At 52.7% G+C, this 26,109-nt stretch overlaps 9 protein-coding genes across 9 annotated transcripts; 2 read left to right on the top strand and 7 right to left on the bottom strand.

Moving 5' to 3' along the window:
• Positions 1-908: 908 nt before the first annotated feature.
• BDZ99DRAFT_46680 (ankyrin repeat protein) lies at positions 909-3,282 on the bottom strand. Its single transcript, XM_033720869.1, has 2 exons — positions 1,860-3,282; positions 909-1,803 (listed from the first exon to the last, which is right to left on the bottom strand). Exons 1-2 carry the CDS (start codon positions 2,956-2,958, stop codon positions 947-949), a joined length of 1,956 nt encoding a protein of 651 aa, XP_033576136.1. The 5' UTR covers positions 2,959-3,282; the 3' UTR covers positions 909-946.
• Positions 3,283-4,096: 814 nt separating this feature from the next.
• BDZ99DRAFT_521617 (uncharacterized protein) lies at positions 4,097-5,251 on the bottom strand (the record flags this gene model as incomplete). Its single annotated transcript, XM_033725644.1, has 3 exons — positions 4,097-4,421; positions 4,491-5,118; positions 5,176-5,251. The coding sequence occupies 3 exons, from the start codon at positions 5,249-5,251 to the stop codon at positions 4,097-4,099; spliced, it is 1,029 nt and encodes a 342-aa protein (XP_033576135.1).
• A 1,099-nt stretch (positions 5,252-6,350) lies between these two features.
• BDZ99DRAFT_499453 (uncharacterized protein) lies at positions 6,351-10,834 on the bottom strand (the record flags this gene model as incomplete). The annotated part of the gene is made up of 8 exons (XM_033723656.1): positions 6,351-7,563; positions 8,116-8,399; positions 8,455-8,754; positions 8,797-9,046; positions 9,107-9,595; positions 9,940-10,038; positions 10,106-10,703; positions 10,756-10,834. 8 exons carry the CDS (start codon positions 10,832-10,834, stop codon positions 6,828-6,830), a joined length of 2,835 nt encoding a protein of 944 aa, XP_033576134.1. The 3' UTR covers positions 6,351-6,827.
• Positions 10,835-11,415: 581 nt separating this feature from the next.
• On the top strand, positions 11,416-12,562 carry BDZ99DRAFT_533772 (uncharacterized protein; the record flags this gene model as incomplete). Its single annotated transcript, XM_033726519.1, has 3 exons — positions 11,416-11,443; positions 11,597-12,006; positions 12,090-12,562. The coding sequence occupies 3 exons, from the start codon at positions 11,416-11,418 to the stop codon at positions 12,330-12,332; spliced, it is 681 nt and encodes a 226-aa protein (XP_033576133.1). The 3' UTR covers positions 12,333-12,562.
• Positions 12,563-12,830: 268 nt separating this feature from the next.
• On the bottom strand, positions 12,831-14,051 carry BDZ99DRAFT_533764 (uncharacterized protein). The gene is made up of 2 exons (XM_033726518.1): positions 13,847-14,051; positions 12,831-13,796 (listed from the first exon to the last, which is right to left on the bottom strand). Exons 1-2 carry the CDS (start codon positions 13,904-13,906, stop codon positions 13,128-13,130), a joined length of 729 nt encoding a protein of 242 aa, XP_033576132.1. The 5' UTR covers positions 13,907-14,051; the 3' UTR covers positions 12,831-13,127.
• Positions 14,052-15,837: 1,786 nt separating this feature from the next.
• BDZ99DRAFT_46460 (uncharacterized protein) lies at positions 15,838-16,525 on the bottom strand. The gene is made up of 5 exons (XM_033720364.1): positions 16,336-16,525; positions 16,215-16,283; positions 16,083-16,157; positions 15,942-16,028; positions 15,838-15,893 (listed from the first exon to the last, which is right to left on the bottom strand). Exons 1-5 carry the CDS (start codon positions 16,340-16,342, stop codon positions 15,886-15,888), a joined length of 246 nt encoding a protein of 81 aa, XP_033576131.1. The 5' UTR covers positions 16,343-16,525; the 3' UTR covers positions 15,838-15,885.
• A 609-nt stretch (positions 16,526-17,134) lies between these two features.
• On the bottom strand, positions 17,135-17,605 carry BDZ99DRAFT_46550 (uncharacterized protein). Its single transcript, XM_033720553.1, has 2 exons — positions 17,507-17,605; positions 17,135-17,459 (listed from the first exon to the last, which is right to left on the bottom strand). The coding sequence occupies exon 2, from the start codon at positions 17,453-17,455 to the stop codon at positions 17,177-17,179; it is 279 nt and encodes a 92-aa protein (XP_033576130.1). The 5' UTR covers positions 17,456-17,459; positions 17,507-17,605; the 3' UTR covers positions 17,135-17,176.
• Positions 17,606-18,022: 417 nt separating this feature from the next.
• On the top strand, positions 18,023-20,912 carry BDZ99DRAFT_521611 (uncharacterized protein; the record flags this gene model as incomplete). Its single annotated transcript, XM_033725643.1, has 5 exons — positions 18,023-18,363; positions 18,432-19,072; positions 19,187-19,351; positions 19,472-20,336; positions 20,396-20,912. The coding sequence occupies 5 exons, from the start codon at positions 18,023-18,025 to the stop codon at positions 20,910-20,912; spliced, it is 2,529 nt and encodes an 842-aa protein (XP_033576129.1).
• A 2,313-nt stretch (positions 20,913-23,225) lies between these two features.
• BDZ99DRAFT_463966 (translation initiation factor eIF4e) lies at positions 23,226-24,215 on the bottom strand. The gene has a single exon (XM_033720193.1). The coding sequence runs from the start codon at positions 24,015-24,017 to the stop codon at positions 23,373-23,375; it is 645 nt and encodes a 214-aa protein (XP_033576128.1). The 5' UTR covers positions 24,018-24,215; the 3' UTR covers positions 23,226-23,372.
• Between the last annotated feature and the right edge of the window lie 1,894 nt (positions 24,216-26,109).

The following is a 26,109-nucleotide window of genomic DNA, read 5'->3' as shown; positions in this document are numbered from 1 at the left end:
ACGTGGGCGCCCTTCTCAACTAGCAGCTTCACAATCTGCTCGTGGCCTCCGTGTGAAGCCGCCTGGAGTGCGTTGCCGTATACTCCACCCTGCGCGTCGACGTCGGCGCCTCGATTTAAGAGGCAATTTACCGTATGTAGTAAGCCCCCAAACGCGGCGTAATACAACGCCGAGGCTTGCTCTCCACTCTTGTCCGGTCTATCAAGCCATGGTTGATCTGGTCGGTAAAGACTGTAGCAGACCTTATAGGAGCTTTCCCGACAACAGAATAATTGCTCAATGAATTCCAGCACTCTGTTGTCCGTACCCTTAGCCCCTACCGCATTAGTCATCCAGTATCTTGCTGAATAGTGCGCGAAGGGAAAGCGCTGCATGATATCCTTGGTAAAACTTCCTGACCGAAGTGTAGTAGATATGCTAGACAAACTCTCGCAACTGCTGCTCTAGCAATAGACTCTTGGAAATCCGGCGCGATATCGCTATCCAGCCGATTCGACATCAGATATTCTTTGACCGAGAAATGTGCCAACTGAAGCTCCGCACGATTATTACCTTCACCGTTCGAACGTTCCGCAATTGAAACTACAGCCACCAAGCTCGAGCAATAACGCGATATTTCTTGAGGGTCAGGCATCCTGTACTTCGGACAAAAGTATGGATCCCCATTCGTGTCTACGGCTATTGCATCAACAGCCTCCTCGATCCTTAATGGCCGCTCTGAGAACGTTATAAGCTGGAGAATGGTCGTAGCGTATTGCTTGTGCTCGGGAGGAATGGCGTGTAAGATCCTGCTGTAGGTTTCATCCAACGTCTTTGGAAGGGAAGCAAGCGCACTTTTGAGAGTTCGATAGTCTAAACAATTTTCTAGGGCATCAATCTGGCATGCAGCCCATCGGAACCTGCTCGACTTTAGTGTGCTACTCTAGGTAACAAGCAGAAGCTCTACTCACATCTCGTTGGCCTTCCGCATAAGTGCAGCCTCAATCTCGTCCTGAACTTCCGGTTGTTCTCGCCATCTCCTTAAACCATCACCCTGTCTGACCCTAGTGCAAATGTATGCATGGATGTCACCGCTGATAAGATCGCTTTGGATAGGAATCGTATTTTCCTTGTGAACTAGGTCGCTCAACTTCGATTGAATGTCCTGCTCCGGCCGACTTGTTACGAGAAGGTGGACATTCCTTTGCCCTGAGCCTAGCAGATCTCTTATCCATGAGAGCAATCCTTTGTTGTGTGACCCTGCCCGCGTACAACACTCGTCAAGAGCATCTAACACAACATATACGTCCTCCAAGGGCTCTATCATTTGCAAGAGAACCTGACAGAGTGACTCGCGTCTTGGTTGACGACGTCCATCTTCACAAGAGGCAAAGAGCGAATCCAATTGCTTCCATGTGTTCTCACACCTGCAGTAGAGCTGGCTAATAAGGGATCGGATCATGCTGTCGAGTGTCTGCTTATCGACATCGCTAAAGTCGAAATAGAAGTAGAGGAGAGTTGGAAGGGGAAGGGTCTTCTCCAAATCCTCAATAATAGTGGAACTGAGGATTGTCTTGCCGCATCCGGGTATGCCGTAAAGCCACACGGTGGAGCTCCGCTGCGTCTTCCATTGGACGTACGCATGAGTTTGTAGGAACCAGAGTCCTGTACCTTCCTGGCGTTGTTGTAAGGCTTTGTTGTAGTTTGTGGATGGATCTGATGGCGATAGCCACCGTTCAATATTTCCTCGCCTCTGCTTAAATGACATGTCTTGTACAGTAGACCTTGCGTCTTTAACATCGCAACGTATTTCATTTACATCCTCTTTCCCTTATTTAACGTTAACGAAATAATCATTACACTTAGCAGAGCTAACTAACCAGACAAAAGAAGATCGGAAATCTTCTTCTCAGCCTCGATCTTGTTTGGAGGAATTCGGCAGAGAATATCTTTTGCGTATGCAGCTGCTGCCATTGCTGCGTACCCTTGCCACTCCTTGTTCTTATGGGTGTCAGAATAGTCGCAAATGCCTCGAATAACTAGGCAAGGAAACTGGTTCATCAATCCTGCCGCTTCCATCTCAAAGCATAGGACGCCGTTATCCTCCGCTAGCTTGTCCCGAAGTAAAGCGTCCTTCATTAATTGGTTCGCCGAGGCAATCAGACCGTAGTGGATCGCTGTATTATCCTCGTCTTCGGCTCGGTCGTCTCGCCGCCTCAATTTCGACAGATCATCTCCACAGACCACGGCGCAGATTTTCTCATTGTTCGAAGGATGTTTGACTGTAGACTGATAAAGTCGATCGCTTTCTAGACTGGGTCGCTTATATTTCTTCTGCAGTCTTGGTTTCTCTTCCAGAATACAGTTGATAGTCTCATCAAGCTGATGACCGTCGCTCTCATATTGTGCCTTGAGTCCATTCACGGCCGTCCGTAGGACCATTGGTGGCTGGTTTAAGAAACCCGTTGGTTGGAAGCTCTGATCTTGGATCGTTTTGCCGAAGTCGTATTGAAAAACACCACCGTTCCCATCACGAGGGGCGCTGACCACGATATCACCCAGACGGATATCGTGCTTGGGAGTTGGTGCACCGCCACCAATGCCAACCATCAGCCCGATTCTGATATTTGGAAAGCTGTGGAGCATGTCCCTTGTGACACCTGCTGCAGAGGAAATACCGTAACCACCATCAGGGAGGACGGCGATAGCGACGTTATGTTTCCCAATTCTACCCAGTGTGTAGTCGTTGTTGTCATGAGAGTGCACATATTCCGGTCGGTCGTGCTTTTCGTCGAGGAAAGCTTGAGCTGCGACATATTCGGTAGTAATGGCGCAAATCCAGCCTACCGTATATGACTCATTTTGTAAATTCTGCTGAGAACTTTCCTTCAGGACACTCTTCGAAACCCCGATCTTTGATTTCTTCGATTCTGAATAGGCGAGCACTCCGTATTCGCCGGCAACCCTTTTCTTAGACATGTCTATGACGTCGTACCGTTGTGCACTGTTTCAGCTTTCAAGGATGCCGAAGGGTATTGAGTTACACACGACACAGAGAGCGCGCGGAGGACAAATCGTGAAGACGTTCTCTAAGAGGGCCTTTTATCACCTTTAACGATGGAAAATGGTCAACTTCAGTGTATAGAAGAAGTGGTCTTGTCACGAAAAAGGACCAAACCTGAGTTAAGGTTGAAGTGGTTGCGATTGATTCAGCCGCACAGGCTGAAAGGCTGCTAGGCAGCAGTGCTTGGCTTCACCACTGAACTAGTGCAGATATAGTTAGTTAGTTAGCCCGGATTGGTGATCGCTTCTATTCGAAGTACCAACCTGCGTGGCGACCTTGCATGAAATTTGCGCGCCACAGCAGACACCAGGCTGATGATGACTTCCCAACATTATAGCGAGGTTCTAATGCTCGGATAAGACCCTGCTATCAATATTTAGAGCGGTAAGAGCTTTGTAGTGGTTCTGTGGGGAGAGAAGTCTATTTGCTATAAAAGAAGGCTCTCTACAAATTAGGCTTGAAGGCGAGGATACGAACGTAATTTTTAGGTGATAAGTGTCCTGGGCTGTTCAGGAATAGCCATAATACACGAATTATATAGAACTATTGCACATACCGATGTGTGTATAGAGTGTGAGTTGCTTAAAGTCAAAGTACCCCTTATATTTCTCGGCACGGTGGGTTTCTCGGCACGCAGAGATAGACGTTACTCTACCTTTATAGGTAGAGTAGCTTGCTATCAATCGTGACATGAGACTAGTGTACATACTAAAAGTCCATCATAGAACCATGAGAGGGCATTCAGAAACAAACACATTGTTGCAAATGTTGCAGCCTTTAATCGTACCAAATAGATTTGTATTAGAGGCTTCGGCTACCTCTACAGCCTTCTACATTATCCAAAACCTGAACGCCATTCGTAAGCATTAGCGCCGTCTCAAACCAACGTCATCTAAAATCAACGCTATCTAAATTCATTAACGCCATCTGAAATCGTTAACTCCATCTAAAGCCTTTGATTCTATCCAAAAGCCTCAAATTTATCCGGAAATGCCACCTTCAATCAGCCCTACTCAGCATCCGTGAGTCTAGATCGGCGACCTCCGCGCCAGCCTACCACGGTCCGAAATGGCGACGGAGAATGGTCTTGTTCTTCGGAATGACATAATTTCCATGCAGCTCCAAGAGCTTCTGGATCATGTCCTCCAAGTCTTGCGCCTTCATGGTGCGCAAACCCTTGGCTATCTGCTGGAACGCAGTGACGTGGCCATCCACAAGGTCTGACTTCTCTTCGTGGTAGAAGATTTTCTCTCCTACCACCTGGACCAGGTTGCCGTCCGCAACTGGCGTCTTCGGGTCTAGGTCAAACTCATACTCAGCCCAGCCCGTACGAACTGCCATTGTATGCTCCTCCAGGTCAGATTGATCGCCTTCCCACCTACGATTCCGAACAATGAAGGTCAGCTTCGTGATATCCTGAATGAGTTGTCCTATGGATTCGAGCTACGCGCGAACGATCTCAAGGCTTTCTTCAAACGCGAGGCCGAGCATGAACTCGGTATTCTTCGCCCAAACGGGGGAATACTCAGCTCGTAGTCGGCGTGACGTCTGTATCAAGGCGGGGATGTGAGGGGGTCCTTGGTAATAGCCGGCGTGGTGAGCGTCGTCGTACTGCTCTCGCTGCATGCCAACCCGAACGGTGTTCTTCAGAGGGCCTACCGTAACGGTTTCCTCGGCTTCATCTTCAGCTACGAGGTCGTGTATCATATTGCGAAGTTCGCCTGGCAGACTAAAGAAGCCCTCTAGCTTCGCATCGACGTACATATCTTCATCGTCGGGATCATCGGCGAGGAAGTTGTCGAGTTGCTTCTGCAGCTCGGCATCAGCAGTCGTGGTATTCTGGAGGTTTTGCTCGCCGCCGGATTCGTCCTCCCGGCTTGGTTCCTCCACTCCCGAATTGTCGATGAGGTTATCTTCATCGTCTGAAGCTTCCTGGTCCAGTTCGGTAGGTTGGGTCCCAGACTTGACGCTCGCAACTTCAGTGTCCTCCATCATGTGGTCTTCGTCGGATTCGTCTTCCCAGCTAGAATCCTCAGGTTCCGTAGCTTCAACAAATTCACCGTTAATGAACCAACCTTTAACGGATTTTTAGGAATCAGATTCCTCTAGATACATGCTGGCTTGTTCAGCACGCGTCTTCCGAGATCGTAACGAGTATGGCTCCGAACGCTGAGACGATCGGGCTGACGAGGCAACTGCTTTTGGCATATTGATGAAGGTAGTCCTGCTCGGATATGAAATAGACGTTTAGGGTGCGAGGGAAAGAAGGTTGAAGTTGAAGTGCCTGCTCCCAAAGTGGTTTTGGTGGGTGCTGGTAAAAGGGGGGTTCTGCGGAAGGGAATTTCTGATGACGAGAAGAGCCTGCTCAAGGACGGAATTAAATACAGGAGTCGGCATCCTCACAATGATGCTTTCACTCTCTCTTGGTCATGATGAGAGTACCATCGTGTGAAAACATCGAAGGCATTCAGGTGAATGTGTAAAACCACAATGTCAAGTTTCCTACCATTCACTGCTTGCCGGAGCTACATTGTGCTTCAACCTTTCCACGAGTCCGCCATATTCGGCGAACGTATATGTGATAAATGTTGATGTATAGAGAAGCGTTTCTGAAAAGAACGTCGAACGTGGATCCAAGCCACAAGCTGCTGAAAAGCGCAAGTCTAGAGGAGCATGCGATGGCCGTCTCTACCAATAGGGTTAAGTGCTGGCTCGATCTCGGCCACAAGAAACCGATGATAGACATCAAGTCTTTAGGTAGGTAGTTTGCATGAAGGCTAGAACTCTGGGAAGGCCCTTGTAGCCTGCGTCAGGGGCCTTGTCGTAGCGATTCCGCTGCATTGCGACTCGGGCTGTACTTTTGAGGGGACCCACAGTCACTGTTTCCTCTGCACCGTCTTCAGCCGCGAAGTCGTGAGCCATGCCGTGCAGCGCTCGTGGAAGTCCGTAGTATACCTAGAGGCTGTAGGGGTCAGTTTCAGCGGGTTGGGTCTTCTCCAACGTCTTGTCCGCCTCGCCTTCACCATCAACGTCGATGCAATCCACAACCATATTCTCTGCGTCATCATCCTCCCAGCTTGAAACTACTGATTTGTCGCCGTCCACAAACATATCCTCGGACTCTGAGTCCTCTGGATCGAAATTGAGTTGCTGAACAGGCTTCTTCTCGAATCAGGCCATATAGGGGTTCGCTCGCTTGGACAGCCGGGCTTGTTGCTTTTCGAATGAAAACGCCAGCGAGCTTTTCATGAGTCCATCCGGCCCGTGGTATGCAATGCCCTTAGAAAACGAAAGGTATAAAAGAGTAACGGTAAGTATAAAAAAACAATGAATAGAATATAGGTACCCTAACACCAATGCAGCGTCAGCTTCAAAGCTAAGGCAGGGTAGAAGCGAGCCGATGAAGTTGAAAAGCCATTCCGTGGACCTTCTCGACACCAAGGCGCCTAAGAACTCCGCGAGTTCCAGGCTTCCCACACTCATATCTCCAGTCGCTTCGACAGTGCGCCTACCACGGCCCAAACCGCCTCCTCAGAACGCGCTTCTCCACCAAATTCCCATGATCGCTCACCAGCGCATTCACGAGTTTCTTGATATCCCCCACGACAAGGGTGCTCGCTTGACGTTTCTTCCGCAGACCCTCGACGGCAGTCTTAAATGCCTCGCGTTCTGTGCTGACAGTCTTCGACTTATCCTCCGGCGCCGAATACACCAACTTCTCCCCATCCATAAAGATCAAATCCTCATCCGCTACCCCTTCCTTAAAATTAAACCAATACTCCGCCTACCTCTCATACATTATCTCCACCCCTGCTTGCTTAGGCAGATCGCTCCGCCTATCCGTCCACGCCTCCCCGCGTAGGATGAAGCTCATCTGATTGAGGCAACCCGCGAACGGGCGAATCCACTCCAGCCACATCCTCACAACCTCAATACTGTCGTCGGACGCGAGGCCGAGCGTGAATTCAGTCTGGGAGACCCAGATAGGGAAGTACTCCGTGCGGGCTTGCTCGCAGACCTGTAGCAGGGCTGGGGGCTTGGGGAGGAGGGGCTTGTAGCCGGCGTGCCAGTCGGCGGAGATGCGGGAGCGGCACATGGCGACGGTGACGGTGTTTTCGGTGGCGGCGAGGTGGGTGTAGATTTGATTGCGGAGTTCGGCGGGGAGGGCGAAGAAGGGGAAGGGCTTGGGGGCCGCGACTATTGAGTCTGTTTCTATGTCTGAGGCAAGCGAGCCTTCATGTGTCTCGGTTTCTGCTTCTTTTGGGTTGATGGCGAGCTGCTGGGATCTGAATGCGTCTAAGGCCTGCTCGAGATGCTCCTGGGATCGGAGAGGGTAGCGGGCCTGGCGGGAAGCCTTGGTGGAAGTGGTTGCACGTAGTCGAGGCGATCGTCGCCGGAGATGTATTTGATCAAGGCGCTCCTTCCGCAGAGCTCTCATGACGCTGTAAATCATTTGGTGCTCTTGAAACTCGTTGATACTAAAATGACCGCCCCAGAACAATACCAATTCGTGTGTGTTACTGTAAAAGTGTGAGGCTGCGAGGCTTGAGAAAAGACGGGGTAAATCTTAAGGCTCATCTCACAGGAAGCTGCAAAGCGTTATGAGGGCAGGAGCGGACCTGATTCCTACCGCGGAATGCATAAGTATATGAGCGCCCATTGTTGATGGGGTTTGCGGATGAGATTGTTTTGCAACGACACGCCATCGCTTTGCAATATTATAAAGGAGATGTCTTTGTATTCTGCGTCGCTGTGACAAAGCAGCATAACAGCAAGCTCCGAACAAGCTCTGGAAGTTGCTAGAAAGACCTCAGTGTATCGTCCGGGTTTGCTTTGATAGGGATAAAGGTATGACGTATTCTGTAGTTAAAGTAGTAAAAACTCCTGAGTCTTGGACGTATATTCGATCATCTCCATTGCCTCGCCGTCCATGATGCCATAGATGAAGCACTCCCCTTTCAACTCCCAGTAATCCTTCACCGGCTCCAAGATAACCGGGACGCTACACCCATGCAAAGCGCAAATCTTGTAGGCCGGCTTAGCTTCAGCCGGGCCAAGACCAAACAGCTTACGACCCTTGACGTCTGTAGTAGTGAAGAGAGTACGGTTCCAGATGACGCTTCGCACGCGCCGGATAAACTGCAGCGCCATGGATGAGTGCTGCCGGTCGCGAATTAGGCTCTCGTGATGTCGTTGCCATAGAATTCTTGGAACCAGTGCAAACAAGCTTGGTGATACCACAGCGGTGCCAATGTGCCATCTGGACCACGATCCGCCACGAGCGTGCGCCATAGGTGATCGGGTACAAAGCTGTCGCTAAGTTCGTCCTCCGGCCCCTTGAACATCTCGATTCATTCTATAGGAAGTGTGCCGTCCTGCGAGCGGCCGCCGAGAGCTTGAATCTCGCCTACCACAAAACCGTTGACCGTCATTGAGCGGTTGAGCTCTCGCTTGCCGCTCTTGGATAGTTTTCCGAAAATGGGGGTTGCGATAGAACCACCTGCTGCAGCATAGAAGGGCCAATTGGCATGGCCGATGAAGAGGTCTCCGCTCTTGCGACCTGTCTTGCTGTCCTCGCCAAAGGGGAGATGGTTGACCTGGCAGATCCAAGATGGCAGCTTCTCTGCCCTGGGCCATGTGCCGTACTCGGAATGGAATCTTGAGCCGGCCTTGGTTTTAGGCGCCCAAGGTCGACAAATGATGTCGAGGGACTTTGAAGCCTGTGTGCAGTCCATGACGAACTGCTAGAATACTTCGAGCGGGCTATCACTTGCTTCATACGTCCAAAGCTGGCGGTCGGTAGCTAAGGGTAGCAGTGCGTAGATAACAGCTATAGGATGCCATGACTGAAGTGCCGGCAGCCGCGAGACCAACTCCTCAAGATTGCAAGTGGCGAGGCTCGACCCGTCACCTTGTCGTCGGAAGTACTCGCGCGACGCCTCCACAATGGAGTAGGCTGCCAGACTTCGAGGATCCACCAAGCTGTCTAGCTTGCTACTTTGGCTAGTTACTGGTTAGCGTTGAAGGCGGTCTGACCGAAGAGATTGCACTGGGGATCTTTACTCTGAAGGTACAGCAGCTCTTACTAGAAGACGAACATCATCGTAGCGAGAGCCTAGGATGATTACGGCGTCGGTAAACTCGCCCCAGTCAATGAGAGCGCCCCCGCAGTATAGCACTGCGTGCTTGGCAAGCATCAATTCTAGAAACACCCAGCGGCGGCTAAAGTATGGCGGTTTCATAAGGTTAATCAGTGCTTGCCACTTGACGGGTATGCTTTCTTCCTTGACGAGCAAGTCGATTAACGTTAGGTCGAGGAGGTCTGGAATGAAATCGATAGCTGTGTAGCTGTCGTCACTGGCCTCTCCAAGTTTAGACGCGCGTTGGAAGATGCCGGGTATCAGCTCTCCTTGGTCCTGTGGCTCTTTCTCATCAACCCAGTTGATACAAAGCTGGTCACCCACACGACAATGGTATCGCCGGGTCGTCGGAGCTGCCTCAGAGCCTGTTGAAGAGTTGGATGAACCGCCAGCGAAGTTCTGCGATTGCCTTCTGTAACGAGAATCTCATTGTTCCATTCTGGGTCGGGAAGCAATGAGGTCTTTCGAGGAGAATCTGGAAATGCTTCCTCTAGGCGCCAGCTAAGGGCCGTGTACTCATTCTCTGTGTCTCGACGCAGGACTCGATTCTCAATAAAGCAGTTCAACTGCTCTTCTAAGTTGTATGCAGGGTAGATACCTAGCAGCCGTTTTGTGTTTCTTGAAGCTGTGAGTAGCGATACACGTCCAAAGGCGGACTTAGGGGTGGGGTATCCTGCCATGTTCTATTCAGGAATTAATCACGTGATAGACCAACGCCCAGTCCCAGATTGTATTGGGTTGGATCGAAATATGTACCCTTGCTGAAGTTGGAGCAGTTTTCGGCGTTCGAAGGCGCGATCCGATGGAGATAGTGATTGTGTTGCTCGCGCACTTTTGCGCAGGCCTATCGACGACCTAAAACGAAGTTAAAGTTGGCACTATTGAAGGCAGTGGCTCCCCCATTGGCGGGAATATGGCCTACCTTGGAGTTCGAGGTGGTGTCGATTTAGGGGTTGGTGCAGGTGGAGGATTGCGAGCCCCGTTTCTCACAGGTGTCTGGGGCACCGACTGAGGTGATGGCTCCGCCTTGCGCTCTACCGCTGCGATCGGGACAACTTTTGGGCTTCCATGGTCGCCTGGCACGGGCAAGACTCTCAAGGTGATGGCTCTTTTCGGGTCGTTGAAAAAGGGAAAGTAATCAGGCGTCACGCGCCTATCGGTGCCCCTTTCACCGAGCGCATTTGAACTGTTCAGTATGTCCGAAATCATCGTTTTGAGGTAGCTGATGTCGACGGCTTCCTGGTTCTCTCGCATTTGTTTGAGGGCCTTGGTTAGAAAGGTTGTGAAGCTGTCACTGCCGCGCATGGGAGCCACGCTGTGGAAGCCCGTCACGACGAGCGCTACGACGGTGCTAGAACTCTGCTCACGATGCACTGATGCACCGGCGTAACAGCAGCCCAGCATAAATATGACAGGCGAGTCACATTTGTGTAAGAACAGTGCTTGCTGAGCGCTCCAATTGACTTGCGGGATCCCTCGGAGGTTCTTGGACGACATTGGCGCATCATTACGAGGAGTAGCTGTCGTCAGTCTGCTGCAATGAAGCTAAGATGGGCTCTGGGTCATGCTTACCGAAGCCAGACGAGCTGGTTATCCTCGTTCTTCTCGCCGTGCCGGCCATAATACACAACCAGCAGCGTCTCTCGATCATCGTGCCTCAGGAATTCATGCAGTCGTTGGAAAACAGCTCGAAAAGGCTTCGTGGAGTCGATCTTGAATTTCTGCACGCCAAAGTTAAATCCCTCTAGCTCATCGCCGAGCTTGTCTCGCTGAGTCTTGAACCTCTCCAGTGTTTTGTCCCCGGGTTTCCAGCAGATCATCAAGGCCCCAGCCTTGGTGTAAGACCCCGCCGCATCATTGGTCTCTTGGCTCATTCCAGCTCACAACGTATGTAAATCCCGAGTTCGAAACGGTGCGATGTCACCAGTGTTCGGATAGAGACGAAGGTCCAGCAATATTCCATACATCTGACCAGTAATGTCGAGACGCGGGGCTCTCGACCAGAGCCGCATGCCCAGAGTACAATATCAACATGGGGAGGCGAACTGGCGAGGCATCTTCACAGACATGGCCAGGATGCCGCCCACCCTGCAGCGCCAATAATGCATGGGGCTGATCGATGTCCAGTAAGGTGACCTGGCCTCAGCCACAATGTTCTGACAGCAGCTGAACGACTAATTTGTGTACGAACGGCCCATTCTGTCTGGATATGTTACAACCGGAGAGGTCGATATGCCTCGCGAGGCTGAGCCATCCGCAAGTACGCCATCAGAATGGGGCTCCGCGATCAGTACCGCAACGCGATGAAAATGCACGATCTCGGCTACGCCCTCTACGAGCCCGAGCCGTTCGATCGCCTGCGCCCGGGAACGTTGGGCTACTTCGACGCACTGTCGATGGCACCCGGTATTAGATATCACCAACGCGGCTGAGGCTGCGGCCCTCGACTGCAAACCTTTCGTAGCGCCACGACTTCGATCGCCCGACGTGGCGCACTGGGACCCTCGCCCAAGCAGTGCCGTCGCGGAGAAAAGCACGAATCTCAGCGCTAGCGTCGACGGGTCAAGTTTCGGGTTACCGGCATCCGTTGGTGTCGTGACCGAGTATAGCACTAAGGCCGACTTTGGGGCGGTGCTCATGTGCGACGGTGACGTTATCGTTCAGGGCTATGACGTCCGCAAACCATTCGAGCGATGGGTGCGTGAGAACAAGGAGGCTCTTGCAAAGGTGGACGAGCTGCGGGAGCACGGCATTGTCATTTCGACATGGACCTACTTGTCAGAGAGCGTCCACCTCAACGTATGGCAGAACTCGGAAAACACGGTAAGAGTTGGCTGCGAGGCTGGCGCCGCAGGCATTGCCAAGGCAGATGCTGGAGCGTTATGGGTGCGAGGACGTTCTGGTAGTGCTTGAACCGACTGAACGACGGCAAACGCGTTGTCTTCTTCACCGACGTCAAGTGCGTGTATCGCTGGCTCGGGCGCATGTCGACGAAGCCGGAATCGGAGTGGCGTGGTGGTGAGAAGTTCCTGCTCTGGGACCCCGAAAGCCAGGACGCGTATGAAGGTGAAGTAGACTTGTTTGGTCGGGACTTTGCCGATAGTGAGAATGAGAGCGATGATGATGATGAAGATGATGAAGACACTTAACGTGACTGGCAACGTTTCAAAGAGAAAGAAACTACTATGGGGAATAAACAGATCAAATTCCAGAGTTCGAGTGGGGAATTGTCTTGGGGAAGCCTGGAGTCCCTTGTTGGCACTTTCAGTTTTGAGAGAGGCGTAGCTAGCCCATAGAGCCAAGAAGTGACGAGAGACGCGATGTTCTTCCGGGTCTATGATGTTCGATTCGACGGTAGTCTGGGGCGCTAATGGGATTGAGGTGGGGATGTTGAGATCAATCGTTGGAGGCGTAGCTGGCTACTTGGGGACCTGTATCGCAGATGTCGGAAGCACGTCGTAGAAGAAGCGACTTGAATGTTTCAACTAGGGCCAACAGCTTCTTGGAGAAGGAAGTTGTAACATGGAGTCCTTGAATAGCTCGAGTCAATATAAGCTTGTGCTTCCACGGTAGAGGTAATAGTAGCCTTCGTACACCAGCTCAGGATCGGCACCTGCGAATGCAACAAGGCATTGCCACGATTGCAGCATCCTCTCAGCGAAGCTTTGCATATCATGGTCCAAATAAAGGCATTTCTCTATAATATCTGCGGTGGTGGTGAAAAACCCTGAATCGACATCCCGCATGAGGTCGACCCAGCGAATCATAATGTCGAGAAGCCCGTGCTCTGGCCTGCCCGGATTGTGAAGGTCTGGCATATACTGCCTCCAGCTGATGAAATCACCCGGTATCGGATTGTTCTGAAGGAAAGCGTTTACCACAACGTTGAGGCTCAGACTGTGAAATAAGCGTCTCCCGAGATCCGTCTTGAACTGCTCCTTAGATCAGAGCTTGGCTAGCTCGACAGCTCCATTCAAGTGCTTCATTAGTATCTCCAGCGATTGTTGACTTGGCGATATGATGATTTCGAACATGCCTAAAAGCATGACTGAAACGAGCGTTGAGTCCTTTTTAGCAGTATCCGGAGATGCCAAAGCCAAATTGACCGCTCGAATCGCGGATGAATACTTCATGCGAGCTTTGTGGACTAGTACTGGGACGTTATTGACGGCAGCAAAACCCGCTAAGCCAACAGCCACTATGCTTAAGCTGAAATTCTTATCGAGTCCTGGCTGCTGATAGAAGTCCGGGAGGTAGTCGAATTGATACTGGGTCGCGTCACGTCCGACATAGTTGGTCATAAAAAGGTTTAGCGCCAGCTGGTCCAATGATTGAGAAAGATGATAAGGAATTTGCGTGAATGTTTCGAAAGCATCGGGATAGCTCCACTCCTTCAATCGGAAAAAGGAGCGTGACATCAACCCATTTGCAGTGATTGCACTCTCTGTCGGAGACGAGCGGATAATGGTAACATTTAGTGGGCTCGCCTTCCGCACCTTTTCAGCGACCTGAGAACTCTGATCTACAAAGCAGAGATCTAATTGGTTTCGGTACCCAGGGCATGGTCTTTTTTGAGACACGAACTGACCGCATTCTGGGACAGCTTGGTCCCACTGGTAAGGCTTAACAATGTAGTAGACGGACTATTTCAAGGTGCAGATACCTTTTTCTTCCTATTCCTACAAATAGCGCAGCCCTTTGAAGGCTTACCACGATACACCATCTCCAACTCGGACGACTAGAGACAATCTCGGGAGCAGCGGAGGTCGACCGCTAGCCTGACCTATTGCTGGCTTGCATAGATGAGGAATGTATTGCGAAGCCACTGCGAAGTCCATTCCGCAAACGACTAAAGGAGCGAAGATGGTGGTTCGTGTTGGAACGGAAGACCCTGCATGGCTGATGGCTAATGCCTACTTCACGCTATCCCCGATACAGCAAGCTGTGCGTGATTGGTTGGATCGACAGTCAGCGTACCACTTGAATATCTCAATTGAAGAATATACATATAGGTCGAAACATATGCCTTTAGACTTCTCAAAGCAATCCACGTTCTTCTTGACATCGAGAACTTATCTCATCTAAATCCATTACGATTGAACCTCTCAAGCTTCAGAACAATCCTCAACACTCGCGTTCCTTCGACCACCACCATCAATCAAACATCCACAACGACATCATAGACGCACCTTCCATACCTTGAATCTACTCCAAGCCCCTCCCACCTCAATCATCCAAAATGTGCATCACGTACCTCCTCGCCCGGAAGTCCAAATCCAGCAAAGCGGCCGAAGCCGAGCAAAACCAGCCGCACGATGCCCTGTCCTACGGCAAAGACCCCAACGGGCAGCAGATGAATCAACAAGGGCCAGGAAACACTGTGCAATATCCTGCAGCCACTGCACAAGAAGGAGCCAGGTGAAGTTCCAGATGAAGATGAAACGGCTCAAGGGCCGCCGGGGGCAGCGAAAGACCCATATGTGTGAGCGTGGGGAGTTCGACGGGTACAGGGTTCGAGATTGTGGGTTGAGAAGACGATTGAAAGGTTGGTGGGAGAAGCTGGAGCGAGAAAGTTTAATGGATAGAGGGGGATGGAAGTTCCTGGTTGAGCGCGGAATGTATTTATGTAAGATAGCCTGCACAAAGAAACGAAGGCTTGAAAGTATGACGATGCTTTTCGAGTAGTTTACCTCGTAACTAAAGGCGCCAGGGTGTATGATCCCACATAATGTCGATTCGTTATATCCCTTAGGGGCCGTTAGGTGCATCTACCTCTTTTAGGCTTCCAGAATATCTCAACCCCCAAAATCAGCCCCCCATCGGAATGACCCACATGCAGGCAGTGATGTCTTGCAGCACTTACCTACCTCCTTTGCCTACCTTCCACCCATCCACCACCCTGGTTCCCACGCCCGTCAGCAATCTCACGATCGATGCGTCTCATCACCTACCCTCCACTATGTTCTCAAACTATCCAATCCACCCTCTCCTTCCCATCCTTCTCACAACACCATCCCCCACAAATCCTCGGAACCGCCCTCATCATCCCAAAGCAACAAACCAGGCACCCCCGTTCCCCTTCCTTCCATCCCTCCTCATTGGTCCGCAGGCATCGGACAAGAGCGATCGGTTAAATGCCTGTCACAGGAACGAGGGAGAACAGTTGACTCTGTGATATCTATCATCCAATAACGACATTATGGTCCTAGGAGCAATGATGATGGAGGGCTAGACGATTTTATTGAAACAAAGAGAGAACATTGGACTCCGTGAGGGACCAAGAGGGCGTCTTGTGTGGGTCGGCCTCGCTCAGCTGTATGTGTATCTTCGATACAGGCTGACACGTGAAGAGAGGATCAAGGTGGAATAAGCAAGCGTCGAACGGGGCCAAGGCCCAGTAGTATTGGAGGCGTTCACAAAGTTCGTTAAGTATTTCTGCCGTTACGTTAAATGTATCGTAAGGTACGGATCAGTGAGAAACTAAGTGTGTACAAAGGAAAAGCTGGGGAGCGGTCCTGCTCAAGTATTCTTCCGCCCCTCATACAATTTTTTTCCCACACACTAAATCCCCAGGACAATCACAAACAATCAAGGACACACCGCTAAGGAGATGGCGAAGGACCCCGCAAGCTGTGTAGAAGATCGGTGGAAGAGGAGTCACGTGATGAATAGACACGTGATAGGATTCAATGAACCTGCAATTTAGAGATCTGGTAGACGTTAGCCCTGCAAGGTAGAGCTAGACTAGAAAGACAAACGTGACGAGCAATAATTCTTCTTAACAGAGGTAGTGCCGCTCATCACATATGCTCGTAGGTTGGGGCATCCTGTAGTGGAGCATTTATCTATTATTGATTTAGTGAAGTAGTCATGTATGCAGGGCGGCACACAGTACTCACGGTCCCTGCAGTATTCGCTTGAAGTAATTGTATCTTCAATTCTCTGTTTCAGACAGCCGTAGTCTTGACAGACATCTATGTTGTCCTTAATTAGCTGTAAAGTGGCGACTGGATACATTCCTTTAGGCTCACGCTCTGAACAGTAAGGCGACGGCTGAGCAGCTGCATAATCACATTCTTGAAACGTGCATGCGCAAATAGCTGATTTTGTTAATATCGCAATCAGACCGGACGTGGATGCGAAAACACTTACGCGCCATTTATCAAGTACTATACCCGGGTTTTGCAGGCTAATACCACAGCAAGCAACATAAAAAATGATGCTTCACAGCAAGCAAGACCAGTGTACACAGTAGAAGCCGACAAAGGAGGATATTCAATAGACTAACCGCTACTCCTCAGCCTGTTCGGGGGCCCGCTGGTTTATCCTACAGTGAGTCGGACTGCCACCTCTCCGGTTAGCCCTCTTTACACGTCCGAAGGGTGATCCGTACGTGGCTTTTGGTGTAACATTATAAATCTCTACGCCTATTGGCGCAAGTCAATTTTCAAGGGATCGAAATCTCTGTTACCCAGCCAAGGTGACCGTCGAGAGTGCCAACAGTCTGGAGTGTGGGCTAGAGTGGCCCGGATCAGGGCTATTCAGAGCCGCCAGCCTTGTCGCCCAGCATTGTCGCACATGAAAAATCGTAATAGGCCAGCGTCAGAAAAGTCATGATGTTGTGTCGAGGCAATTACGGGCGTTCTCATCTAAAGTTTGAATCCAGCTCTTGAGTGCTTCAAGTTTCATGGAGACCTTTGAGACAACAAAACAAGCTCGTTGTGCAAAGAAATGGACAAACTTTCGACACTTCCTTGTTCATCCTCATCCCATCACCTGTAACGCTCTCCTTTCGTATCCGGTTCTTCATGGCTATAAAACGCATGTAGTGGCGCTACTCGGTGTGCCTGATGCTGCATTAAGACCCGCAACTATGCTGCTGGCCGATCCCGACATGCGCGATTTCTGATTCGCGATGACCATCAGGCTCCCATGAGGTGTTTGCTGCCTGGCGAAGACGGGCGTCCTCCATCAGGCATCCTCCAATACGAGATCACGAGGCAGAACTAGGGTTGTTTCTAGATCGAAAGGCTGGCGCATTATTTGTTCTAGGACTGGGGGCCAGGACATGGTGCATTGGACTATCGTTTCTAGTCTCGTGTTCGGAATCGCCTTGGAATGTTCTGAAGCACATCACCGGAAAGCTTATTGCCGAGTTGATTCTCGTTTCTGATCGACAGGCCGATGAAGTAATTCCCGTTGGATGGGAAGAAACGGAGAAGAAACTTGGAACAGCCGCATCAGACTGGAAAGGAACTTGGAACGGTCGCATCAGGCTGAAAGGAATTAGAACAGTCCGAACAGGCCGGATTGGGATGACAACATGGAACGGCAAGAAGCAATATCGTCTCTAGATACGAAGGTTAGCGCAGGCAACGGAAATAATGGGGACGGCGGTCAGTCGTGAGTAGCAGCAGGTTTAGAAACTGCTGTAGCCTCGCCGCTGTGTGGCCGCGGTTTTATCTGGGCGGTAATGAGGAACAGGCTGCCTCGACTGCGCCTCGCCACCGAGTATCGCAGGGAGCATGTCATGGGGCTGCAGTGGTGGTGAGAGTTGCGAACGACGATGCGACGTCTGCGCCTCACTTACGCCCCATTCCGCCCCATGCATTGCTGCTGCCTTCGGGAAGAGGCCTATCAAATCGCTGAGTGGCGCGAGGTTGGGGCCGACTTCACCCCTCAACACCTTGTAAGGCATCCTCAGCCTTTCCAAAGTTGCAAAGCCCCAGCTGAGCGCGACGGGGAACCTCAGTCTTAAGTCGCCTGTCCGCTGCCTCTGGCAACGGAACTTGATCGCTTCTTACGCACCTCCTTACGTCCTTATATGCGCACTCGCACCATGGCGATCCAAGGCCAGCGACCGCAGCACTCGACGAGCATATACGTGACGTTTAAGGTCTTCCAACTCATCAATCAGCTTCGTCGTCGCCTCAAGCCGCGTGTCCAGCCAAGCTCGGCCGAGACGCTCTCAGAGCTTGTCGGCGCCAAGCGTGCCGGCCTCAGGGCCAGTGTCGAGGACGTAACCTTCAGCAGACTCGAGAGGAGCCTTCCCCGCCAGGCGGAGCATCGCCATCGAGACCGTGTCGCAAAGCCGCTGAAGAGGGGCAGCCGCTTGAAACCTTTGCCTCTCGGAAAGCACGCATCCGGCGGTGCTAGCACTCATGAAGAAGAAGTCCAACGGTATGTTGTCTGGGCTTCGTTTGGTTTCATGTGTGAATGGTGTTCTAATGCTGACCCCTGCGTCACAGCATGCTGAGGGACCTCGACGGCAACTTTGAGGGCCCGAATAGCGCATTGCAGCTCAGCCGGATCGCGGCAAACGAGAAGCAGTTCCTCAATCGAAACACGGAGCCAAACTTGGACACGCTCTCGCTCGAGGTTCTGATATGTCGCCTGGCCGAGGTTCACGATGCCATTGAGATCCTGAACCTAGCGCGCGCGCAGTACGACGACAGGTGGCTCATCTGCCAGGGCAACGAGATCGGGCTGGCCATCGATGAGGTCTTCATCGCCAACTACGAGCACCTGCTGCTCAGCTTGCGCGGCCAGCTGATGCAGGCCATTGTGCGCAAGGCACTCGAGCGCGCAAAGGGCGCGAGCCACGACGAGTACGGCAAGAAGGAGAGACGGCTGCTCTCGTGGTTCAGCGAGTTCCCCAATTGCCACCGGCCAATGACCACGACGTGGCCATGGTCAATCAAGCCCTCGCTCGCAGTCCTTTGGGGCGTGTGCTGGATGTTCTACTACTCCGACGGGACCCAGCCAAACCAGATCGCCAGCAGCGGTGCCCTGGAAGACTTGGTAGACAACGTGGGTGTGTCGCAGGAGTACTTCCTCAACGACAACGAGTTCATTGGGTGGAGCACGAGGCCGCCGCAGCCAGATGAGTGTGAGTGGTGAATTTCCTACCGTTGTCGCTGCTGTGTCCATCTACGGGCGTGTGGACTGCCCTCCTGCTGTGTCCTTGTTTCATGCGGTGGCTCCGGCTAATCAGATGCCAAAGCAGATCTCCATTTCGGACGGCAGATGGTCGACGTGGGGGGCGGAGGCAGAGGCGGTCGCGGAAGTGTCGGAGACACCAGGATGCCCGACCATCGCGATTTGTCACGTCACGTGCGCCGGCCCTCGCACCTCGCCGCACAGCCACAATATGCAAACCCCTCGCCCGGTACGTTTCTCCTCAGCTTGTGACTCACCCACAGGCCCCATACGTGGCCCTGTCGCCGAAGCAGCACACCTGCACTCTTCGAGGTTTCAGCCTTCTGGCCCGCCGCTGACAGCCAGGCAGATCCAATCGGCACCGCAGGCTTCCTCGCCCACTACGCGGGCTCCACCAGGCAGTCCCAGCAGTTCCAAGCGTCGCCCGCTGCCCACTATAATAGTACTTACGCGTTGACGTCCCACGCGTCGCCGACGACTCCAGCCCAAGCCTTCCCGTGGCCTGGAAACTCAGGCATTGCCACCGACAGCTTCCTTGGCTCGCACCTTGGGCCGCCCGATGTCGATGCGTTTTCAAACTGGCCTTTCGCACAGCCCAACGCAACGACGCAGCACTCGCCCGTCTCCCCCGAGTTGCCACGCCAGAGTCTTGACGGCAGTCATCTGACTCCCACCATAAGACTCACCGAGCCGAACGGCGGCCAGGCACCGGATGCTCGACGGCTAGCTGCGCCTCAAGATTTGTACACAGCTTCAAGTATATATGACGCTGGCACGCCTCAGGCGCCCCTTCCCCAGCAACGTCAAAGTCGCCAGGACATCAGTGTCCATACCAATTTCCAGAACTACAACATCAACAACAGTATGGGCCACATCCCCCAAGAACGGTCTCCACATAACATGACCCCCAATACGCCAAATAACGCCAGTATTCTCAGTCCAGTCAGTATGGCCGGAGAGCGATCGCCCGTTTCCTACCACTCTCGAAGACCGTCAAACGCCCAATCGCATGCGAGCTCGCATAGTCGGCGGGCAGAGTCTGAAGAGGGCTCGCAATCCCCAGATGCCGCCGAATCGGCAGTCTCTCCCCGCCGCGCCGGTCATGCTTTCAAGCGCACTGAGGAACCTCCCCGGAACACCGCCAACAAGATGATCTGCCTCCACAGCGACTGTGTTGACCAGAATATGACCTTTGAGCGTAAATGCGAATGGAGGTTTGTACCACGTCTCTCATCACCCCTCCCTGGGCATGACTAACATGACACCCTTCTAGTAAACACATGGACAAGCACGACCGCCCCTACAAGTGCTCCGTTGCCGGCTGCGAGAAGCTGCAGGGCTTCACCTACAGCGGCGGACTACTCCGCCACGAGCGCGAAGTCCACAAGATGCACGGTGGCACCAAGAAAGCCCTCTTCTGCCCCTTTCCGGACTGCAAGCGCTCCTCAGGTCAAGGCTTCACGCGGAAGGAGAACCTCGCTGAGCACAAACGCCGCGTGCACCGCCTCATGTCGGGGTCGTCGGATCTCGGGCCCGCATTGAAAGCTGACGTGGGCGAGCGCGAGAACGTCGAGAGCCCTGAGGAGCTCCGCGAGGAGGAAACGCAGCTCGAAAGTGACCTCTACGTCTCACGGAAACGGAAGCACTCGGAAGTCGTGCCCGCGGACGTTGACGATGCTGCGGATCTGAATGCGGAGGTCAAGCGGCTGAGGAAGGAAAACGAGGACTTTAAGCGCGAGATACAGCAGCTCGAGGAGTCGGTGAGACATCTGCAGCAGCGACAACGGTAACACTTGCATTTACGTCAACCCAAACTCATAATGTCGATATTTCTTTTGTCATTCACGACTTGAGAGGCCTCTCAATTTGCGGGGGTGCATTGCACGGCGTTTTTGGCATCTGGAGGGCTCCCTGTGCCCATGCCACGGTTTAATGATCAGGATGGGATCGGTTGTTCTATATCTACACACTCTACACTACTACGAACCTCTCGACACTCTTCGCTCGCTGCGTGTATGCTGCAAAGAGCTTGCGGGCGAGCGCACCTTATACGTCCATGTCTTCGGTATTGCTCAAAGAAGGAGGAGGAAGGGTTTATCAAATCAATCAATAAATATCACATCGATCCCTACAATAGCGAAACAGTTAAAGTGAGGAAGAATGGCGTGGTGAACCACTACCCTTGAACTGCCCTGCTGCTCAACCCTTGAAAACCCAAAACACGTCGTTTCGCCGTGACAATTCCCTCCCGCCCTCCCGCGTGCTCGTGATGATGGGGTGAGGTCGTCGACGAGAATTCGCGGCCTGACAAATCGAGGCATTTTTCCCGCCTAACTAACTAGCTGCCTGATTTTTCCAAATTGCGGCCTGAGACGAAATGTACAGTACGCGCGTGGGGCCGGATGGCTGCCTAACCCTCGCCACCCGCCACCGTTGGGACGGCTGACTCTTCCATAACTATTGTATATCACATTTTCATGAATGTTTCGCGCCCTTGACATCGACGCAACCTGTTCTCGTTTGCCCGCGCCTCGTCGTCAGTACCCACCCTACCCGCCCGCCCGTCCTCCGCTCGCCCTCCGCTCGCCGCTGCGTCGTTGACTCATACATGCCCAGCACCCAGCGGTCACAGTGGCGGGGCCGCGTGTGTGCCATGTGACAGCGCGCCCTAGCGCGTGCGCGGGGGGGGCAATGCCGTGCCGATACCGATGCGGGATTTCTGCTTCGGTGACACGGGTGGAGAGGGTGGTGGGAAGGGAAGGTGACGGTGACGGTGACGGTGACGGTGACGAGTGGAGGTGTGGCGGTGCGGTGCGGTGCGCGGATGCCTGCGGAGGGACGGAATGAGGGGGTGCCTAGGTTGCCGCTTTGTGATGTTCAGGGCGGTTTGGAGGGGTGGGGCGGGGAGGGGAGGGCGGAGGGCGGATTGGATGGGTTGAGAGCATGGTGGAGGGTCGATGATGGGAGGTTCTGTGTTGGGGACTTGAAAAGGGGGGGTTCAATTGGTGGGTTTGAGAGCAGAGGTGGCGAGGGGGGGAAGTTGCTGCAAGACATGATTGCCTGCAGGTGGGTCGTTTTAAATGGGGGCTGATGGGTCTGAGGTGTTCTGGAAGCCTGAAAGAGGTGGATGCACTAGAGGGCTGGCTCGCCTAAGGACTCCAGGGGTCTAATTCACACCTCACTGTTCTTTGCATCCTATGTTCATTCATTTGGTATACCCCAGGGTGTCTGCCAGCGCGTACAAAGACGTCCAAGCGGTCAGCAATACCCTCTGATTTACAGCTTCTTGTAGATAGCATCAACCTCAACAATATCAAATCCAAGAGTCTAATTCACACTGTATCGTTCCTTACATTCTTTATTCTTTTACTTGATATAACCCAGGGGCGTCCGAAAGCGTCTACCAAGACCCCAAGCGGTCGATAATATCCTCCTAATTCACGCAGAGCGTAAATAGCATCAACCTCATCAATATTAAATCCAAGAGTCTGATTCATACTCTATCGTTCTTTACGTCCTTACTTCGCTCACTTGATACACCCCAGAGGCGTCACACAGTCTTTAGCGATACCCCAGCAGCCTAACACCATCCTCCTAATTCTCAAACAGCGTCAATTTCCACAGCTTTCGTCACGTCAAATCAGTACGGTCAATTCACAGCTCGCCGCTCTTTACATCCTACGACCACTTCCTCTCAATAGCCTAGGGGTGTCTCAAGCCATCTACCAAAGCCCCAGCGACCTATCACCACCTTCACAGTTTCCCAGCGTCACAAAAACAGCATAACTTCCAATGATTATCAAACCCATGAACTCCAAATCACATTGCTACCATCAACAGTCTTGCTCGCTACTATGCCACCACAAAGCCACCTCAACACACCGCCATCCATCATGGTCAAAACCTTCCAGAACCACTGCCGAAATCAAGCCTCCTCCACCTGCACCGCCGGCACACCCCCCGCCCCCGCGCCCATCCCGCCCACCGCCGCGCCCGCCGTCGCCTCCCTGAAGCCCTCATGCGCGCTATGCGCCTTGTAGTACACCGCATCCGGGCCCTTCGGCATCAGCGCATCCGTAATATTCGCATCCACCACCTCGCGGATCTTCGCAATGCCCGCCGCGTGCTCAGCATCGCGGTTCCAGACGCAGATCTGGTGGTGCGTCCACTTGACGGTGAGGGAGACGCCGCAGATATCATCCAAGAACGCTGCAATCATCCCATCAGCAACAAACACTCTCCGACAACCCTCAACCTGAGGAAGAGGTGGGGAAAAGGGGAATACACATACTCTTCCGATCCGTCGCCACGGCATTCTGCAGCTGCTCGCCGACCGCCAGCAAGCACAACTCCTTCCAAAACTCGGGCCCCTGCGCTTTCGGCACCTTGAACGTCCACGCGCCGCCGCGCAGGTTGCGCGCGTCTTCCCACAAAGGCTTGACGCCCTTGTGGAAGAGGTGGATGCTGTCCTTCTTCTCCAGCGCGGCCACGTTGAAGTTGTTCAGCACGCTCCAGCACTCCTTGACGTCGCTCATCTCGGCCAGGTGCACCAGGCGCGCCTCATAGGGGGTGGAGGACGCGGCCGTGGTGGGGTTGTGGGTGCCCGTGGGCTTGCGGTCCTGGCGGTCGTGGTAGAAGTCCCACGTGTGCACGAGGGGCGGGGGCCGCAGGGCACGCTGTAGGTTGAGGCGGGTTTCTTTGCCGCGTGCCGGGGACGAGGTGGCGGCCGCGTCGGATTCCGAGAGGGTGGGGAGGGAGGAGGTGGTCAGGGAGAGGCCGCGGTGCTGGGACATCTTGCGGGCGAGGGTGGTGAAGTGGGCGTATTGGGTGTTGTAGAGGTTGATGAGGGCTTGGGCGTTCTGGCTCAAGACGTGGATTTGGGACTGGTACAGCATCGTGTGAGCGTTGTGGGTAGGTATTGTGGAGAAAGTTGGAAGATGGTTGTGAAGAAGTTTGTGACGTTGTGCGTGAAGTGACAGAAAGAGATCTGTGAAGATGGACGAAGGAAATGATTGAAGAAGGAAAGAGAAGAGATGCGGAATAGATGTTATATACTCTGGGATCCCGGCTAGCAATGGTTCTATTGATGCTATTGTTCTCAATAGCACGATGGTGGCAATAGGAGGCGCTCGGGCCATCGCGGTGAAATTCTGGCCTAGTGACGCACACGTCGACCACTCGATCATCGTGAGCCGCAAACACGTCGTAGACCAATGTGCGTGTTCTATACATATGATCCAAGAGTGCAACGTGGTTTCCGAATTCCCGGCACTAAGCTGTGGCATGGGGCTCGGCGATGGGGATGCGAGCGGGAGCAAAACCGAAGTGAAGGTCGATCCTACATGGCCGTCCCAAGGCCTCCCGTAAGACTCGTCGGCGCTGCTGTGGTATGGGAGTCACCAGGGCGTAAATGCTGTTGTGATGCGCAGGCTCCATACGTATGACAACAGTGACGATGTTCAAGCCAGGGGCAGTTTTCTTGGCAATGCCACGACCGCCCCGGCAGTAGGATGCTTCGAGGAGCTTTACAGAAAAAAATATAACAGGAAGCCGAATACAGAACTCCTAGGTCGGTGATGTATACGCAGGGAGATATGCCACGGGGTGGAGCGTAGATTTACGACAGAAGCGCAACGTTAGAACCGGATGTAGGTTCACATACGCCAGCTTCGTGGTCGCAGAATGCCTGGTACGCGCCGTTTACATATCAAAGACGACAATATTTGAGATTCATCACGGAGATCCGTCGCAACTTAAAATCGCCGGAGCTCAGCTGGGTGGATGCAATGAGGTTTGCGGATCTGGAGGATCCCGGAGGACGGGCACGCGAAATGTGTCTTCCATCTCTTCCAAAGATGAGCCGGCATTTCAACGAAGTGGCCTAGAGTGGATGCGGGCTTCGATAGATATATCTCAATCCGAAGAACTCTTGACGATTGCGTAGCGACATCAGAAAGGAGTAGCTGTTCCACAAAGGCATTTGTCTTCGTCAACGTCCATGTAGCATGATCTGGCCGCGGTACTGCCTCATGCTCCAAGTCCAAGTAGTTGGAGCCCTGTCTTGGTGGTCTCCGGTCCTCGAGGGTGGAATCCGAGTCCGATGTATCCAATCCAAAGTTTGAAGTCCAAGAGGTCCATTTCCGTTCCCAACCCCTCGAATAAATGAGACAAAAAATGAATGTGACAAATGACAGAGGAAAAACAGTACTCCCCAAAGTAAAACCACAGCGCTTACCCAAAGCTTTTCCCAATATCAACTCCTTTTCAGCTCGTTGTCAGCAACTTGTTCGAAGCGCTCCCAATCCAGAAACGAAGCACGATGCAAGTGGTCAAAAGTGACACAGCGCAAAGAATAAAGAGGGTTGAAGAGAAAGTCGAGGTGCGGCTCTGTCCAGTGCATGAGACGGGAACGAGGTGATGTCGAGTCCTTTATGCCACCATTCGCCGCCGGGGTTTAGCGCCCGTTTCCGTTTCATGCTGGAGCTGGGGGCCGGGGCGTGTTTCATGCTTTGCCGTCACCTATCTGGAGGTGTAGGACATTTATCTCCCATTTCTTCTTTTTTCCTCCTATATAACTAGAGAATCTGGGACAGATCAATCGGGAGTACATTTTACATATAATTTCGAGATAGTTTAGCGGCTTGACTCGAAATAAAATTATACCACGGTCGACCTCACCCGCCGGCCCCCCTCCGCCCCCACAAATGCCAGCCCACCGCCCGCGCTTAGCCCATATCTCCAATCCATCCCATCGCCAGAATTCTTTCCTCTCCCATCGCCATTGAAACACCACCACTGCACCTCCACCCTACGCCTCCCACAACATCCATAGGATACCACACCATTGTCCCACAACACCTCCTCGCCACCCATACCCAAATACCAAAACCCAACGAACAATCCCAGCGAATCCCGCCACCCCAGTACCCTCCCCTCCATAACACCGTCCACCCCCTCCTCCACCATGTCCTCCCCCTCCAACGCCCC

Source organism: Mytilinidion resinicola (genome assembly GCF_010093595.1).
Source record: "Mytilinidion resinicola strain CBS 304.34 unplaced genomic scaffold BDZ99scaffold_11, whole genome shotgun sequence".
NCBI lineage: Eukaryota > Fungi > Ascomycota > Dothideomycetes > Mytilinidiales > Mytilinidiaceae > Mytilinidion > Mytilinidion resinicola.
Note: the sequence above shows the minus strand (reverse complement) of the source record. Positions and strands in the feature narration are given on the sequence as shown.

What these genes read in the sequence shown, in the direction of transcription:
- BDZ99DRAFT_46680 (XM_033720869.1), bottom strand. Translation starts at nt 2,958, where the DNA reads ATGTCTAAGAAAAGGGTTGCCGGCGAATACGGAGTGCTCGCCTATTCA. An exon ending in TTCCGATCTTCTTTTGTCTG is followed by an intron (nt 1,804 to 1,859) that starts GTTAGTTAGCTC and finishes AATAAGGGAAAG; the next exon opens with AGGATGTAAATGAAATACGT.
- BDZ99DRAFT_46550 (XM_033720553.1), bottom strand. Translation starts at nt 17,455, where the DNA reads ATGCGACCGTTCCAAGTTCCTTTCCAGTCTGATGCGGCTGTTCCAAGT.
- BDZ99DRAFT_463966 (XM_033720193.1), bottom strand. Translation starts at nt 24,017, where the DNA reads ATGCTGTACCAGTCCCAAATCCACGTCTTGAGCCAGAACGCCCAAGCC.
- BDZ99DRAFT_46460 (XM_033720364.1), bottom strand. An exon ending in GTCGCCTTACTGTTCAGAGC is followed by an intron (nt 16,158 to 16,214) that starts GTGAGCCTAAAG and finishes AGGACAACATAG; the next exon opens with ATGTCTGTCAAGACTACGGC. An exon ending in AAGCGAATACTGCAGGGACC is followed by an intron (nt 16,029 to 16,082) that starts GTGAGTACTGTG and finishes AATCAATAATAG; the next exon opens with ATAAATGCTCCACTACAGGA.
- BDZ99DRAFT_533764 (XM_033726518.1), bottom strand. Translation starts at nt 13,906, where the DNA reads ATGGTGTATCGTGGTAAGCCTTCAAAGGGCTGCGCTATTTGTAGGAAT. An exon ending in GTAGGAATAGGAAGAAAAAG is followed by an intron (nt 13,797 to 13,846) that starts GTATCTGCACCT and finishes AAGCCTTACCAG; the next exon opens with TGGGACCAAGCTGTCCCAGA.